The following is a 16,445-nucleotide window of genomic DNA, read 5'->3' on the forward strand; positions in this document are numbered from 1 at the left end:
CAATATCCTCAAATACAATGTTATGCCACTGAAAGAAAATTGTGATGTTTAAAAATTAACGTGAAGGCTTTTTGAAAGGGGACCAGTGGGAACAAAGAACAAAGTGACTTCTGTGGTGTGTTATGTTGCATGAAGTCTAATAGCATAGCATACAAATATTTTCAACTCAGTTGGCTTTTGTAGTGTGGTTATTTTGGCCTGTTGCTCGAATATGAACGGAGTTCCCCCTGAAAGATGGATTCCATTTGTCGAAAGCAAACCTGAGGGCCACAAATGAGTCATCTCCTGATGTATCTCAGAATCGTCTTTTGCGAATAACTGACATGAAAAATAATACCCCAACATGTGAAAGGGAAGTTATTTAGACTTCTGCCAGGTCTTGCAATGGAGTCAATTATTCTTTATTGCCATTATGATCTGAAACAAAAGTTTATAAGGTTTTGTAATAGGCGGAGTGACTGAGACACCCTTTAAAACAGATTTTTTATTAAGAATTTTATGTCAACTTGCAACTTAAAAAAAGATGGATTTTCAGTATTGTTGTTTGTTTATCAGTCTACTTCTTGTTGCAGGACTTGGGCTCCAGTGACAATTCAGGTAATTACTGGTAAGTCCTCCAGTGTTGCATGAAATGGCATCCTGAAATACTGGAGACCCAATTTAGGTCAATAGCTACCTGCCAATGACAGAAAAGTCACCTTAAGTCCACCAGTACTGTATGTTTGCACTGATTAAATGTATCCACAAGAGCATGGGCAATCTATCCTTTGCTTGCTTTCCTTTTTGCATGGGTATGCCTCAGCGGATGCATTCATTACATGTGCCATACCATATGGCAGCATGGGCGAACCCCAACAACTGCGGTTCATTCTGAAGCCCGTTGCTGGAATCCGGGCCGTTGTTTGTCCATCACGCCGCATCCACAGAGGCTGGTCTGTCAGCCCTGCCGTGCCTCTGGTGTGCGCCCACTGGCAGCGCGGAGATAGCCGGCAGGAATGCAGGGAGTAGGCAGGTCACACTGTTCGTGCCCTTGTGCTCAGAAGACGCGGGGCTTTGTTGTCTTGGCAGGGGTCAAGGAGGAGCACAGCGAAAGACAATGGCAGCCATGGAGCTAAGCTGTATAGCCCCCCACTTTGAGAGGCATGCAGCGTTTGGGCCAAATCACCCACACTGCAGCTGGAAGCGATTCTTCTAGCAATTGTAGCAATGGGAGAGTCACAGTGCAAGGTAGAGGGCTATGTTATTCTGCATGATGGGTCAATGTACAAGAACTTTACTTGGTTGGCATGACCTCTCCATTGCCTTCCTCCTCAAAAACAGCCAAAGTTACAAAAAAAGAGTGCTTCCAAACAAAGGTCTATTCATTGACAACAATTTGGGCTGAACTGATTTTTTGGAAAAGATCATCTATTTTTGGAATATTGTAGATAAAACTAACAGATACTGCACACCTGCAAGCCAATAATAGCATTAGGTCACTACATCTTTTTTTTTTAACAAGAGCAATTGGTAAACGACCTGTTTAAATTCCAACTTTACTGTGTGTAGAAAATAGTTTATTGATATGAAACACTGATACTGATAAGGAACTGCAGATGCTATTGATATTTAAATTAAGCTGCATACTCTACACTGTTGGCCAAGTTAACAGCGTCACATTTTCATTCTGTGTGAAAAGGACATTGTTGCAGCTGATGAAAAAGATACACACATTCTGCCGCTATGGTAAACATTCCATTGTAAATATCTATCGTATTTGACATCATGAAATTCTTTGCCTATGGCCGGCAGAAGGCGAGGGAGTTTTATTGTTGTAAAGCAACACAAACGGTTGCATTATATGTATCTCTAGTAGAGGAAAAAGATTTGCCAAGTGTTGATGGAATCATTGGCTAGCTACCATGGTGGAATTAGCATAGATTTGTTTGTCCGCCAAAGGGGACAATGTAAGGACAGGCCTTTGGCTCACTGAGCTAATGTGTCACAAAAGCTCTGTGTGTGGCCTTGCTTAAAAGGGGGCTGATTTGTTACTAGATCAATTTGAAGTTACTTTTCATTCAGATTACCTTTAAATGAATTTACATGCTAATGATTTTAACTAGATTTGTTGTGATATTATGTTCCCAAATGTGGACAAATGCATCTGTGATGCCACACACAAACACAACACCTTGCTTCAAACTGCTTGAGCATCAAGTCAAGACAACTGGGAATTTAGTCACTAATAAATATAACACATTATTTACTAGCACAAAGCCAAGGGAATGGCTATATGAAATCCATTTTTGAAAATGCTTTTCAGTAGATTAATGTAGGTTTCTTGTGTTTTGAGCCAATAACTTTAGGGTCTGGGCCATCTCCTTCATTTACACAACACCTTGCTTCAAACTGCTTGAGCATCAAGTCAAGACGACTGGGAATTTAGTCACTAATAAATATAACACATAATTTACTAGCACAAAGCCAAGGGAATGGCTATATGAGTGTTTTGAGCCAATAACTTCAGGGTCTGGGCCATCTCCTTCATTTAGTGCATGCAATGGCTATGAGGTCAAGGGATGAACAGCCAATAAAACACACAGAGAAGTAATGGGTGTCTGTATTTCAAAGGAACTTACAAATGAAGATGTGGGGAGAAATACAAATTTGCTTGCATTAAGGCTCTGAGTCATGATGAGCATTACTGGTCACCTCTAATTCTGATGGAGTGAGGGAAAGGCTTTGTAAGATGTCTTTGAATGGGCAGGGAATTCAAGTGATTTTATTTTATTATTTCACGTTTCTTTATCTAAGGACACATTAACAGGGCAGGGCAGCTTTTGCTTTTCAAGCAGCGTCTACATACACACTTCTTTAAGTCAGGGAAGTGATACTGCTGGCCTTCATTGCATCAGTTGCAGACAAAAGTATAACACCCTTACAACTACTTGTACACACACACACACACACACGTACACACACACGTACACACACACACAAACACACACATACACACACATAATTCAATATTATTAAAAGCTGCTTAAATGGTGGCTCTAGGTTAACAAGCCCTAAATGTGATGGACTGAAGAGTGAGGATACATACAGCGAGTTCTTAGCCAAATAGTAGGGAAATACATAAACTGGTCCATTTTGCCGGTGGAGGTGTTAAAATGATACTTGGAAATAAAGTACTTCTTGTGGTGACAGGTTGAGCAAGATGCTGACAAACAATAGTCCCTACAATCTAATTGTGTTGCCTGTGCAGACATCCATTTGGTTCCAGGACTGCCTATGGTAACAGTGATCAAGGAAATTGATGGTGCAAGTATGATTATGGTTTGGTTTTGTAGTCTGAGCTTCAGCACTTGGGAACAACAATTAGTGCTAAAATGGGTTAGCTATAAAAACATATAGCAATGTTTGTCTTCTTGTCACAAGATATTGGAATTGGTATGGATTGCCCCTTGACCTTTGATTGGACACAAGTTGCAAGGTCTAATGAGGGGAGGGAGTAACTGCATGGTGAAAATATGTTATTCGGCACAAAGGAAATGACATCATACCTTGGTTTAATGTTCATTCTTATGTACATAGGTGACGTTTATATGTCAATTACAAGGACTGGGGAAAAAAAGGTGTTTCATCTTTGAAATATGCCATTAATTCAGTCAACGACTTCTCGGAAGAGATGATTATGCACGAACCAAGTGAAAACTGACCTCATTGCGTATTCACAATAGCTCCTTGGCTGGGGAGATGGACACACAGTACACACTGAAGAACAGTTCCAAAAGGACAAACCCAGGGAGTGGAAGTAATTCAAAATGGACTGAAACTAACCACATACAAACAGTGCATGCCTCCACTAGCCTGCACAGTGCCCCGCTGTGTGGAGTGATAGACAGTGGAGCTGTTTGAGCTATACAGGGAAGTACAGGATGCTGCGGCTGCCGCCCTCAACAGCCTCAGAAGCCATATTTAGCTTGCGTCTGCCTGCGGGTGAGCTTGTTGTCAGCCCAGTTGTTCTTCAGTTCCAACTCCCGCTCCTTGGCCTGAGATTGACGCAGGAATATAAATAATGACAATTATTAGGTGCGGACAGGGAAAATAGTAATGGAAAGTTTTGGGTTTACTACTTGAAGTCAATCTAAATAGATGAATTTTCACATGTACTCCAAATGACTCCAGATCTAGATGAAACTAAGATGGAATAGTCTGAAAATACTATAACTCTTTAACTCCTTATGCATATTTACATCATTTCATCATTTAAATTCTGTCATACAAACCAGCTAAATTGTTTTGCAAAGGTGAGCTTGCTAGCTCTATAACATAACTAACACCACAACTCTGAGTGGATTCAAACAAGAGCTCCAGAACTATTTTTCCTTTCCCTTCATTGAGCATATGAGCATCACAGACATGGTTATGAACTCACCTGGTGGATCAGATATGTTATCTGGTGTTTGCGCCTCTGCTGTCCAGTAGGTTGTCCGCCCTTTTTCTATGAAGCACACAATGGAGACAGTGTTTGATTTTAACTTTGTCAAGAAGGAAGTTTGTAATCATGAACATAATGCTGTGTATTGCAGTCTCATAGAACCATATGTATAAGTGTCATAATGTTTGGTCATCCTATTAAACATTTCACATTGTCTCCAGACATGCACTCCCATTACAAGGTCATGTTTGGCTCCATGAGAATGTCCCTATGCTTATTGAGGAGACTTTGCTCATCTTCACCTTTATTCTCAGAAGGCAATTATTTATAATTTACCAGCATCTTACCAGAGCCCCAGTATCTCAACAACAATGCACTACTTGCTCATCTGGTGATTTCGAACTGTAGGATAAGAGACCAATTCTCCAGAGTGAAAATACCAATTGTACGGAGTCTGAAAACGACATCCTACCATTATCAAGGACATTATAGGGAGAGTAGGGTCATCCTGACTTCTCCTCCTCACCTTGCTGAAGGACGTGCGCTGCTCTTTCTCCTCCGACAGGTTCTTCGTCAGCCACTGCTGAGTCCCACTGAGCTGGTCATCCCCTCGAATTTCCAGGAACTTCACCTCCTCTTTGCCCTGATTCCTTTTGCCCTGCAACCGCCGGAACTACAACAAGAGCACAGGAGCCAGGAGTTCAGGGTGGGCGAGTCATTCAGGAATACAGAGGCAAAACCTGACCCAATTATCTGTGAAATATGTGTGAAATAATACATCTACAAAATAGCACAGGTATAATATGTTTTTAATGATCTTCTATGGTGAAAATACTGTGTGTGTGTTTGCACTAAAGTTATTAGATAACTCTACTAATATTATCATGTTTTAATGATATAATGCAAAGGTCAGTGCTGTACTTTAAATCTAAAAGCCCCCCAAAAAAACATTTTAAAATTTGCCAGCGGGAACATTTTCCAACATATTTGTAATGATGGTGTTTTTATTCTAATTGACAACATTGAGAAGTAATATTTGTCCTTACTGCCTCATCATCAAACAGCGAGGATGATCCAGCCTGTTCAGTGTCTGCTTCAGGATAGTACCCACCAGCATAGTAGCCCTGCAGGTAGCACATCACATCATCATGACGCTATACTACAACAGAAAACTATCAGGCCTGAAAAATGAATTCTCATGTAAGCTGTACACATACAGAAGCCTTTTTTCACTAACATATGGGCAAACTGTTCTTCAAGCCACTCTGGGTGTGCACACATTTGAGTATGTATAATGGCATGGGGGGATGGTGACAACAGTCTAATCCCAGGCTTAAGAAGGCCTACGATACATGCCATCTGCTGGCAGTTCAAATGATAGCAGCAACCCCACCCATCTCATCAGGCAAGGAAATGTAATGAAACAATATTTAATGTGTTATCTCTGATCCAACTACACAAGCTGAATGTGTCACAAATACACTTATAGCCCACTCTGCACGTCAGGTAAGTGTATAATTATACAAATTATGCTAAGGAGCTCATCTGATACCTACCTCACTGGCGGGTTCCACGCCTGGCTCGCCAGATGCATCCTGGAACTGCTGGTAGCCTGCCTGCTGTTGCTGCTGGACATCAAAGTCAGCACCTTCGCCCACGTAACCCGGCAGGCGGGCGGCAAACTGCAGCGGGGCGTTCTCCGTACCGGGGGGCGGGGGGAGTCCGGAGGGCAGCGTGTCGTCCTTGGGGACCAGCAGGGGGGGCTGCGCGCTCTCGCCCAGGGAGAAGTAGTTCTCGGGGGTCAGCTCCTCGTCACTGGCCTCCTCGTCAGCGGCCATCTGTCTTGCGAGCTGCATGGCAGCGGACTTGGCCGCGGCCTTGATGGCTGAGGGGGAGGCATTGGTGGAGCTGGACAGGCTCTTGGGGGTGGTTGTCTGAGTCCGTGAGGCCGGGGCCGCGTGCTTGGTGAGGGAATGTGGCACTAACGAACGGTTGGTCTCTTTCACGACCAGGTTTTTGGGTTGTGGAAGCAAAGCGGATAGTCCACTGCCCTGGAAGGAAGAGACCAAATAGATACAGACTTTAACTCAAATCAACAATACATCTAGGCCTAGGAAATACAGTGTACATTGACATGTTGACATACGTTCACATTAATTATGACAACTACAGGGCTTAAAGTATGGAACATAGCTGTGCCTGAAGTTATCGGAAAATTCTGAAGTCATATATAAAAACCTCAGACCACCTGCCCATGTCTGATTTAGGAATAGCGCATGAGAACTGCAGAAGAACATGAGAAGGCCCTGAAATTGTTGCCATGCTGTCTCTGATGTTACCACTGCAGTGTTTCCCATACATTGACTTATTTGTGGCGGCCCACCACAATATTAACATTGACCATCACACAATGATTTTCCAGGTTGTACTAAATTGTGCTTAAAATCTGGTTAGTCATCATAACCACGCTGTGCTAATTTGTCAAAAACTGTTGCATTTAAGTTAATTCTGCAAACCAACCACCACAAATGGAATTCAATTATCTGGGAAACACTGCACTGTGCACAACAACCAATCTATATAACAACCAGTCAACCCCATGGTTCATGATATATAAACATTAATTTAATGCCACAAAGCCATACTTAATGGTACATCAATTCTATGACAAAACCTAACTATATCTGCAACAGTATGACTGAACAAGCTGCATTTAACTCCACTTGACTTACCTGAGGAATTTTCTTCTTTTTCACAGGTTTATCCTCGTCAGAGTCGGACTGTCAAAAAACAAATACTGCATAAGAATACTGCAAGAACAAAGCAAGTACGCCTAACAGTCTATTCCCCGTGAGGAATGCTGCCCCAGTACTCACGTCAGCATTCTTTATGTCTGGAATGGTGATTTTTACTGGCTCTGTCCTCTTCTTGGGCTTGGGCAAATCAAATAATAAACCTTTCGCTTCCACATTGCTTTGAGGTTTCTTGATAAAACCTGGCGCTACAGTGTCCGACCCGTTGTCTGTTGTAGAAAAGTTACTTCCTCTAGTGACACTCTGCTGAAGAGCATTCTTCGGCGGTGGCAGGGTTGAAAACAGACCCCCTCCAATTTTGCTTACTGTTGGGCGACTAACGGGCTTGTCGTCTGAATCGCTGTCAGAATCGCTACTTCCATATGCTACTAAAGACATTGTGGGGGTTAGGGTAATTCTAACGGTTACAAAAACATATATTTAATGCACCTAAAAGGTTTTACCTTACCAAGGAGCACGTTTACCCTATCAGATATCCCCGTGCTTGACCTAAATACAACAGGGGAAGTTAGACTTAACGCTAATGTACAAGCATCATGTGCTCATAACCAATCCGATAATAATATGCGTGACAGTAGATAGGCTGACCTCACCTGTATACTGCAAGTTAACGTTACCTAGATCGATGTGATAACTGGACGCCTAATTAGCAACTGATGCAACTAAAGAAGCATACCAATAAACACCACTAAAATATTGCATAAAACGTTACCTGTACAAAACTAAACAGTGATTAAATTACTTTATACGACCGTAGGTAGTTAGCTGGATAGCCGAAATAACTAACTTGAAACAAGCTTAGCTAGCGCGCTTGTTGGGAAAACATTAGCGAGTCATGTCAGTCATGCTAATTCTAAAGCTGACAAAAACATATTACAGCGTTTGCCACGTCTACTGTTGTTAACGCCTAGTTCACGCAGAATTACCTTGGCTTAAATATACTTCATAAAGAATGCCCTCTTAGTTAAGAATCAAAATTCCTTCTTTAGGCCATTCGAGTTTCAGGGACAAGACTAAAATGGGACGCTGCTTACAACAAGCAATACAAACATTTCACATCCGGAGGAGAGTTATAGTAAAAGTAAAAGTGCAATCAAAGACAATGAACTCACTACATAAGATCTATTTATATAGAGCATCTTCACATTTCATTTTCAAAAATCACACAAATGAATATTGGGTTTGTTCAAAATGGTCTGATAATTTTTTCCTCCATCTTCGAGTTTGTTGCAACTTTTATGTTGCAATAGACAATTTCACCCGGATATAATATCTAGTACACGCTCTTAGCTGACATTGAAATGCATCTTTCTGAACTGGACTGGTTACATCTGTAAAATAAACCAGTAAGTGTAATAAATTATTAACTATTCTGTAATTTCAAGACATTTAGGATAAATGATTAAATTCAATAATATGGTTATGTGCCGCTGTAATGACGTTGGTCTTACTTTAAGCAAAGGCTAATTGGAAAATTAGCACACCTCAAGATTGAACTGAATGCATTCTGCTGCACTCACATCCTGTGGTATTCTAATTTGGGTATTACGATGGGTCAGTTTGTCTATTAAGTTACTTGAGTAACTAACGCAGCTCTCCATAGATTGATTTTGTCAACATTTTGGCTGCGTTTTACATCAGGGGTACACCGCCACCGATGATGACAAGCTTTGCAGTTCAGTGAGAACCATGACTTCTTCTGAAAGTATTGTTTTGTAACGCTAACGTCAGTACCGTCAGGTGTTATATTGGGGCTGTGGAATTGTCTGCTGTCACATAATAGGGTACTGTGTACAGCATACATATGAGGATGACATATTAATTAGGTCCGTTTAATCAGAGAGGGTTCAAGCTAGTAATCAAGGATCTTTGGTTTAATAGCCATTGAAAGTAGGACTACTTGGCTGTAGGGTTGTGTGAATGTAAATATTTAGCCTTTGGGGCTTTCTAGAGTCCTGTGTGCACTCAAAGAGTATATGTGCACTAAAACACGTAGTAATGTAGTGATCTCACATACATGCTTTATTTGAGATATGGAGTAGCATTCATGTGTTAATCCCCAAAGTGGAAACTAATTTATGGTAACTTATTACCATAAACAACATGGAGCAACAGGAGAACAAAAAAAGACAAGAACATTACAAAGTACAGCATACACAGCAATAATAAATAATGGCACCAGGTCAGTGACAGAGCACAACAGTCCACTACAACATCAATGATGTTGGGGTTGTCAATCAAGTTGGGCTTGTTCTCTTAAAACACAGACCAGTCTGTGCTCTCAAAGCAGGCCATTCAATTCTTAAATTCTTATATGCCTCCTCAAATCACACTTGCACTGATTTAGTCAAGATGGGCTGTTTTACGAGTCAGTGTGGTGTATTTGGTTGAAAGCAGCACCAAGTATGGTCCGAGAAGAGTAGCAGAAGAGTAACTGTCTTTGATCTTGGCATAGAACAAGAAAATAGTTCTGTTACATCTTATAGAGCAGGTAAGAAGCTACTTAAACAAAGGCAATCAGGGAAGAGGGAGCAATGGTTAAAGTCACCATTAATAATCTCCAGAGAGTACAGTATGTGACTTTGAAGGGTATGAGTTGCTCTAACTACTCAAACTTTGTTTTCTATCATGTTTGTTCCTAAATAATGTATTATTTTTGTACTCTTAAGGACAGATACAATGAGGCTTACAGCCTTGTTGTCAATGGCCGCGAAAGTGGCCTTCCCTCGCAACTATCGTCATGGAACAAGTAGGCCCTGGACCTTTGCTGCAAAGAGACGAAACCCACCTGGGCTACAAAGACGAAAGGTTTTTGTGGACAAAATTCCAGAAGAGCAGTGGGCGGTGTTCAAGGGTGACACGGTATGTTTCGCATCAGGTCGCAATCCCGTTCAACAGCACTGACGGCAAAGTCTGATCTGACTGATCTGTCTTTGGTGTGTCGTCCAGGTGGAGGTTGTAGCTGGAAAAGACAAAGGAAAGCAGGGCAAAGTGGTCGAGGTGTTCAGACATCGCAACTGGGTTATTTTGGAGGGACTCAATGTGGTATGTAAACTAGTAAAGTATCATGTGAAATGTGTAAGTTCATTTCTGTGCTGCAAGATCAATATGTTTGTTTGTTTCTGTTCTGTAAGGTCAATATCTTTTTTCGTTTCTGTACTGTAAGGTCGATATCTTTGTAAGGTAAACCATTCAGAAACAGATTATGTAGACAGCTGTCCAGCTCCATATGCCAGGAGTTTTAAAAAAATCAGGTCAAGTGTTTGTGAATGATAAATCTTTGAATTATATTACAACTTAGCAGTGTATACATGGACTTGTGAACATGCTTTCTTGAGAACTTCCACACTTTTTATGACAATTTGAATTGAATGAAATGTGAGTATATTGTAGAGAGTTTTCTTTTCCAAGTAACATCTCTTTGTGTGGTTCCCTACAGCATTACAGATTCATTGGAAAGACTGGAGATTACCGAGGTACCTACATAGCCAGTGAGGCTCCCTTATTACTAAGTGAGATCTCACTCATTGACCCCACTGACAGGTAATGTTTTTACCAGTTTCCAAGTCTCTTTGGTATCTGAACCAGAAATAGGATTTGTACCTAATGAATGCTGTGGTGCTTTGATCCTCAGTCCCCATCTGGGAACTCCAATACTGTTTTCATACCCAGTTTAGAATTATGATGGATAGTGATGTGGAATGATGCAGTAGAAGTTGTAACAAGCCTACTGTCTCTCAATTTCCCATAAGAAGTTTAACACTTGATGTTGGTTCTATTTCTCTGGTCTGTCCCCACTCAATAGAAAACCAACAGAGGTAGACTGGAGGTTCACAGAAGAGGGTGAGAAGGTCCGAGTGTCCATCAGAACAGGAAGAATCATTCCCAAGCCCCCTTACCAACGGAAGGATGGGATCGTCCCCGAGCAATGGAAGGGTAAGCCCAAAGTGTTTTAGGAAGACTGCCTTTTCCTCTTGTTTTTGTCTAACGAACAGCAATGAGGACTTGATTCCATCAGCAACTACTACTAAGCAGAATGCAGTTGCCATGTCTTAAAATCCACTAAGGCTGATGCACAGGGAGAGCGTATTAGCGATGCAGTGCTGATGTGGAGCCTCTCCTCCCTACCTTTCCTTCAGATGGACCTAAAGACACATCTACTGAAGATGCACTGATGAAGACCTACTCCCCATCTTTGAAGACCCTTGAGGAGGAGGTCATGGATGCCATGGGAATCACAGAGAAAAGAAGACCCCGTACGTCGTACTGGTATTGAGGAAACTCAAAATTGGACTGGCACCAGTATGCATCATCAACTCCATCAGGACAACCAGTTGGATTATGTGTTTAACATCTTGTGTATTTTTTTTCACACATCCTTGTTCATAGGTATATTTGTTTGTATAGTGTTTATCAGCTGGCTGTGTATAGTCAAAAAGCCGGTCATGATGGGTACCTGTTATACTGTACCATAAATGACTGCAGCAATAACATTAAATCTGTGATGAGACCCCAGATCCAGTGAATGATTTAAGATTATTACTCATTGCATTGTCTGTTTTGACTAATTCCAATCCTTTGTTTACAATTAGCAAAGAAAATGGTCAGGATTTGTATAAACACCCGGTCACCCATCTCTGTTGCTAATCACAATAAAGCCCATTTCATGTCTTACAATTTGATTTTTGCATGGAGGGCTCTTTAGCCAGCTTATTTAGGAGCATCGGGAGTGTTGTAGCAGCTATTGTTTTTGTTTGTTTGTTTGTTTAAAGTATATTTCTTGGGCTTTTTACATTTTTTCAGATAGGAAAGTGAAGAGTGGCAGGAAGTAAGTGGGTGAGAGATGGGGTGGGATCAGGAAATGACCACAGGTCAGATTTGAACCTGGGTCCCCGTGGGTACTTTTTACATTATTGATGTACCTGTACATGGTATGGGCGCTGTAGCCTGTTGCGCCGACCTGGCTATTGTTTAAGTGCACTTGTTAACACGGACCCGGTTGGATGTTGCAACTAGTGATTGTGCATGTTAAGAGGCTGAAGGATTAATGTGTGTGTCAAAGTTGAATAGAATTGGGAAAGAGTTGATCTGTTGAACATAAACAAGAGTGAACACGGAAGAAGTGCAATATAACAGAAGATGCCATTACAACACAGCGGATGCTTCACCGGAAATTTATGATCTGGTTAAAGAGCCCTCTGTGCATAATATTTTTCAGAATCGTAAGCTTATATCTTTGAACTGGTTATACATCTGTATATGGACTTAATGAACTCCTCCCCTCCTGCCCCCTTGACAAAAAGGGATCTTTTAGGTGCTTGGACACTATCCAACATTGCAACAATTACAATATACTGTAGGTGTCAAATTATATACAAATTATAAGACGTGTATAGCATAGAATCACATCTAACTTTCAGCTCCCTCTCAGTATGTCAAGATTATGGAGATTTCTGGATTTTTTTACTGCTGTTGCTGTACTGTTGCTCATCATTACTGCTAATAGAAAAATAGACATGAAAAATAATTCAATATCTGGACAGCAGGATATATAAAAAATGTAAAAGGATTCCAACAGTGGTAGTAAAACCTTTTATTCTCTGTCCATTCATAAGATGAACAGTGACGACAAAAAGTCAGATACAAAATAACAGAAAAGTCATTTGTGAAAATAATCCTAGGAATGAAAATAAAAACATGATGCGCCTGGCGATTGAGGTCTAAGGCGGCATTGGTCTCATGGGGCCCCGGGGCGGTGCTGGTGGCCGTGGGGGCATCGGTGGACCCCTCTGGAAGCCGAATGGAGGAGGCCGGGGAGGGCCGCCAGCGTAGCCGGGTGGGGGCATAGGGGGAGGGGGGCCTCTCATGCCCGGAGGCATCCCTACAAGAGACAAAATGCACAACATTTAGTATTAATGCCAACAACTTCACTTAAATGACATTCCATGAAACTAAGTTCAGTAATCAAATGCATAGAGCAATGTGCATGTGTGCTGGCTGTTGGACAGCAAATTAAAAGCTATGCATGTGACATTAATATATCGTTTTAAGGCTCTACCTGACATTTTTGTCAAAACTTGAGTTATTCTGTGACAACTTCACAAGGTGAGGTGTATGCATTTTTGTACATTATATCTAAAGAGTCTTGTTACACTTGGAATTCCAAAACTTTGAAGCTCAATATCTCAGAACTACTCAGAATGCAGATAGAACCTTATAATTCCAAGGGGATAAGTTGTTTCAGGACGTTTCACACATCCAATACAGTAGTAGTAGCTTAATTTGAAGTAGAAATCCTTTCTGGCTGCTGCACTTACCCATATGGGGGCCGAACGGCCCTCTGGGTGGCATGCCCATGTGTGGAGGGGGCATCCCGGGTGGAGGAGCCCTGTGCTGGTTGGCGCCTGGAGGACCCGGTGGAGGAGGCACCATGCCTGGGGGAGCAGGCGGAGGCATGGGCATCTGGGGCATGGCTGCAACAGAGGGTGGTGGACCACAAAGGTGTTAACTTTTCTTGAATGACTTAGACAAAGTGTATTTGGTTTGTTGTACACAGCTAGAAGTACACTACTGGTTAAAATGTTAGCAATACCAAAATGACAGACAGTAGACTGACAGACAGCGAAAGCACTGAGACTGCATCAATAGTACCATGTGTTGCACTGCAGTTGGTGCCACGATGATAGCCCATCATTGCCACCTTTTATTACGAAATCATTGTGAGCCATCATAAACCTTTAGCAAAAAACAGACACAGCTCATGACCCATCTTGAACCCATGACTACAAAGCACACATATCTTACCTGGTGGCTGCATACCATGGAAGGGTGGCGGGCCAGGGGGAGGTCCTCCACCTCCTCCCTGTGCAGCGCTGCCAGGGCCGTGGGGCATGGACATGCCGGGTGGCATCCCAGGGGGCATGGAGACGGGTGGAGGAACAGGTGGGAAGGCACCTGGCGGAGGCATACCTGCAGAAACAAATGAGATCACAGACTTTCCTCAATATTAGTGGTTCACCGAGAAATGTGACCAGCAAAAAGTCTAAATATTTCAAATAATGTTACAAGCAGAATGTCTAATGGATTATTAATATGAACTTCATGGAAACTACTGTGCAGAGGATGCTATACAGACTTGACTATTTGTAGTGGAAATAAATGTAAAACAGACATGTTTAACACAGATCTACCAAATTCATCTGTTACTACTTGCTTAGCTTCAAAAGCTGAAACACAGAGGACTCAGAACAAAAAGTGAAATAGAAAACAAAAGCGACCCAACCTACCAAACTTACCAGGCATGGGCATGCCTGATCCGAGAGTAGTCATGACTGGCGTCGGCACCGATGGCGGTGGTGGTGCATCGGCGAACAGCTGATGCGGCCGGTCAGCCTGCGAGAGTGGGTTCTGGGCGGCCAGCAACCTCTCGGCGGCCGAGCCGTGCCTTTCACCCTTGGAGTCCTTCTTGAATGCGTAGGAGACCGTGATGGGCCTGTTGCATAGGTACTGGCCGTTCATGGCCTCGATGGCTGCGTCCGAGGCATCAAAGCTGGCGAAGTTGATGAATGCGTAGCCCTTGGAGTTGCCAGTGTCGGGGTCGCGCATGATCTTGGGCGTCTGAAGGATGACACCGAAGGCGCTGAAGGTGTCATATAGTAGCTTCTCATCGATCTCTGGATCTAAGTTACCGATGAAGATGTTGGCGCCCACATCCAGGTTCTTGTTGTGAGCCGAGGCTTTATTGACACGTATAGGCTTTCCATAAAGTTTTATCATGTTCATGATTTTTATAGCGTAATCTGCATCCTCTTCGCTCAGAAACTCGACGAAGCCATAACCTTAGGGAAAATGAATATAAGAATAACTTTTAAACCAGACTAAAAATAATAACAGGCCGACACATATGACCGACTTAAATAGCATAGTCACAATCTCAACCAAGGAACTACACTAGCATTACATCAGTGAGATGATCGTGTGTACTGTTCCTATATGCACTAATGAAATGGGTAGGGTAAAATGACATTATCTCAAACTAAACATTTCTTAATTCTTCTGTGCGGTAATAATGATGTATGTGATGTGTACTGTAAGTACCTTGGTGCTGTCCTGTGACTCTGTCTTTGGGCATGTGTGTGTTCACGACGGGTCCAGCTTGCAGAAAAAGCTCCCACAGGAGAGGCTCGGACACCTTCTCGTCCAGACCTCCCACGTACACAGTGGCATCTAGAAGATGATGGAGACCAAACAAAGTTAGGCAACAACAGCCACAACAATGTTTCAATTTAATTATTTTCAAAACGTTTCACTGGCAAATTAAGAAGACATTTACACTGGAAGTATAACTCTTTGCTAATGTATAGGGTGCATATGCTGCACAAAGGTTTACAGTATTTGAGATCACAGTGAATGCATAAATGTCACATAGCAATTAGACAGTTCTAGGTGCGTTCAATCAAATGTTTAGCTAGCATCACGTAACGTCCAATTTCTTCTTTAAGACATTCACAACAGGCTCTATTGTTAAACGGACCCTCTTCTCAAAATGTCTAAAACAGAGCCTTATAGATAGGGCTCTGGTCTAAACTAACCATCAAGAGTGGCTATTCAGTTAACGTTTGACTAACGTAACTCCGCAGATGTGCTGCAGTTTCATGCTGCCGTAAGGTAAAGTTGCTTTCCGACGGTCATGTGCACGAGGACTGTGCTGGACACTTTAAAAAATACAATATTCATAACTGTAATGAAACGAGCGATTGAATAGAGTGAAAAATGCATGACAAAAAAACTATGCAAAAAATAGAAAACGTCACCGTTGCCGCCAAAGTAGCAAAAGATGCATTGTGTGAAATGAATGAATGTGACTTCCTAGCTAGCTAGCTACGTAGTGAGGTGGATAATCTCGCATTGAATTCAGCTATTTGTTTTCAGCTCCGCTTCGTACATGTCACAGTTATGTCATACTGTATAGTAACAGCCACACCAATACAACAAACAACTCACATGGTTAAAAATAAGTTTGAGAAAGTAGTTACCTTGATTACGTTCCGAAATTGGCCCTGCCGCCATGTTTGCGACGGCTTGTTAACAGCGGAAGTAATTTCGTCTTTGTCTTCTTTTTCGGTGGATAAGACCAAAACAATGCTATTCAAACAGTCGCCACCTAGCGGAGAGGAGTGGATTAAAACGCTAACAATTTCTTTAACGAG

At 42.1% G+C, this 16,445-nt stretch overlaps 3 protein-coding genes across 6 annotated transcripts; 1 reads left to right on the plus strand and 2 right to left on the minus strand.

Annotated features, from left to right (window-relative positions):
* Positions 1–3,534: 3,534 nt before the first annotated feature.
* Positions 3,535–8,291, minus strand: prcc (proline rich mitotic checkpoint control factor). 2 transcript variants are annotated; one of them, XM_042076731.1, is made up of 8 exons: positions 7,830–8,291; positions 7,300–7,725; positions 7,156–7,203; positions 5,980–6,474; positions 5,470–5,547; positions 4,950–5,096; positions 4,421–4,486; positions 3,535–4,034 (listed from the first exon to the last, which is right to left on the minus strand). In XM_042076731.1, exons 2-8 carry the CDS (start codon positions 7,612–7,614, stop codon positions 3,948–3,950), a joined length of 1,236 nt encoding a protein of 411 aa, XP_041932665.1. In that variant the 5' UTR covers positions 7,615–7,725; positions 7,830–8,291; the 3' UTR covers positions 3,535–3,947. The 2 variants fall into 2 exon arrangements, with proteins under 2 accessions (XP_041932665.1, XP_041932664.1); XM_042076730.1 differs by having other exon boundaries at positions 7,300–8,291.
* A 182-nt stretch (positions 8,292–8,473) lies between these two features.
* mrpl24 (mitochondrial ribosomal protein L24) lies at positions 8,474–11,751 on the plus strand. 2 transcript variants are annotated; one of them, XM_042076577.1, is made up of 6 exons: positions 8,474–8,582; positions 9,906–10,098; positions 10,186–10,281; positions 10,676–10,779; positions 11,042–11,172; positions 11,376–11,751. In XM_042076577.1, the coding sequence occupies exons 2-6, from the start codon at positions 9,916–9,918 to the stop codon at positions 11,510–11,512; spliced, it is 651 nt and encodes a 216-aa protein (XP_041932511.1). In that variant the 5' UTR covers positions 8,474–8,582; positions 9,906–9,915; the 3' UTR covers positions 11,513–11,751. The 2 variants fall into 2 exon arrangements, with proteins under 2 accessions (XP_041932511.1, XP_041932510.1); XM_042076576.1 differs by having other exon boundaries at positions 8,512–8,582; positions 9,911–10,098.
* A 1,063-nt stretch (positions 11,752–12,814) lies between these two features.
* Positions 12,815–16,415, minus strand: sf3b4 (splicing factor 3b, subunit 4). Of its 2 annotated transcripts, none has more exons than XM_042077273.1 (6): positions 16,272–16,415; positions 15,334–15,462; positions 14,532–15,074; positions 14,041–14,205; positions 13,554–13,709; positions 12,815–13,117 (listed from the first exon to the last, which is right to left on the minus strand). In XM_042077273.1, exons 1-6 carry the CDS (start codon positions 16,303–16,305, stop codon positions 12,957–12,959), a joined length of 1,188 nt encoding a protein of 395 aa, XP_041933207.1. In that variant the 5' UTR covers positions 16,306–16,415; the 3' UTR covers positions 12,815–12,956. The 2 variants fall into 2 exon arrangements, with proteins under 2 accessions (XP_041933207.1, XP_041933206.1); XM_042077272.1 differs by having other exon boundaries at positions 14,523–15,074.
* Positions 16,416–16,445: the final 30 nt, after the last annotated feature.

Source organism: Alosa sapidissima, chromosome 21 (assembly GCF_018492685.1).
Source record: "Alosa sapidissima isolate fAloSap1 chromosome 21, fAloSap1.pri, whole genome shotgun sequence".
Lineage (NCBI taxonomy): Eukaryota > Metazoa > Chordata > Actinopteri > Clupeiformes > Clupeidae > Alosa > Alosa sapidissima.

Excerpts from the sequence above, each read along its gene's own strand:
- prcc (XM_042076731.1), bottom strand. The coding sequence starts at position 7,614 with ATGTCTTTAGTAGCATATGGAAGTAGCGATTCTGACAGCGATTCAGAC. Across the intron at positions 6,475-7,155 it reads AAAAGAAGAAAATTCCTCAG|GGCAGTGGACTATCCGCTTT; the intron begins GTAAGTCAAGTG and ends TCTTCCTTCCAG. Across the intron at positions 4,487-4,949 it reads AGCGCACGTCCTTCAGCAAG|AAAAAGGGCGGACAACCTAC; the intron begins GTGAGGAGGAGA and ends TGTGCTTCATAG.
- mrpl24 (XM_042076577.1), top strand. The coding sequence starts at position 9,916 with ATGAGGCTTACAGCCTTGTTGTCAATGGCCGCGAAAGTGGCCTTCCCT. Across the intron at positions 10,099-10,185 it reads CGGTGTTCAAGGGTGACACG|GTGGAGGTTGTAGCTGGAAA; the intron begins GTATGTTTCGCA and ends TGTGTCGTCCAG. Across the intron at positions 10,780-11,041 it reads CTCATTGACCCCACTGACAG|AAAACCAACAGAGGTAGACT; the intron begins GTAATGTTTTTA and ends CCCACTCAATAG.
- sf3b4 (XM_042077272.1), bottom strand. The coding sequence starts at position 16,305 with ATGGCGGCAGGGCCAATTTCGGAACGTAATCAAG. Across the intron at positions 15,463-16,271 it reads AATTTCGGAACGTAATCAAG|ATGCCACTGTGTACGTGGGA; the intron begins GTAACTACTTTC and ends ATCATCTTCTAG. Across the intron at positions 13,118-13,553 it reads GCCGTTCGGCCCCCATATGG|GGATGCCTCCGGGCATGAGA; the intron begins GTAAGTGCAGCA and ends TGTCTCTTGTAG.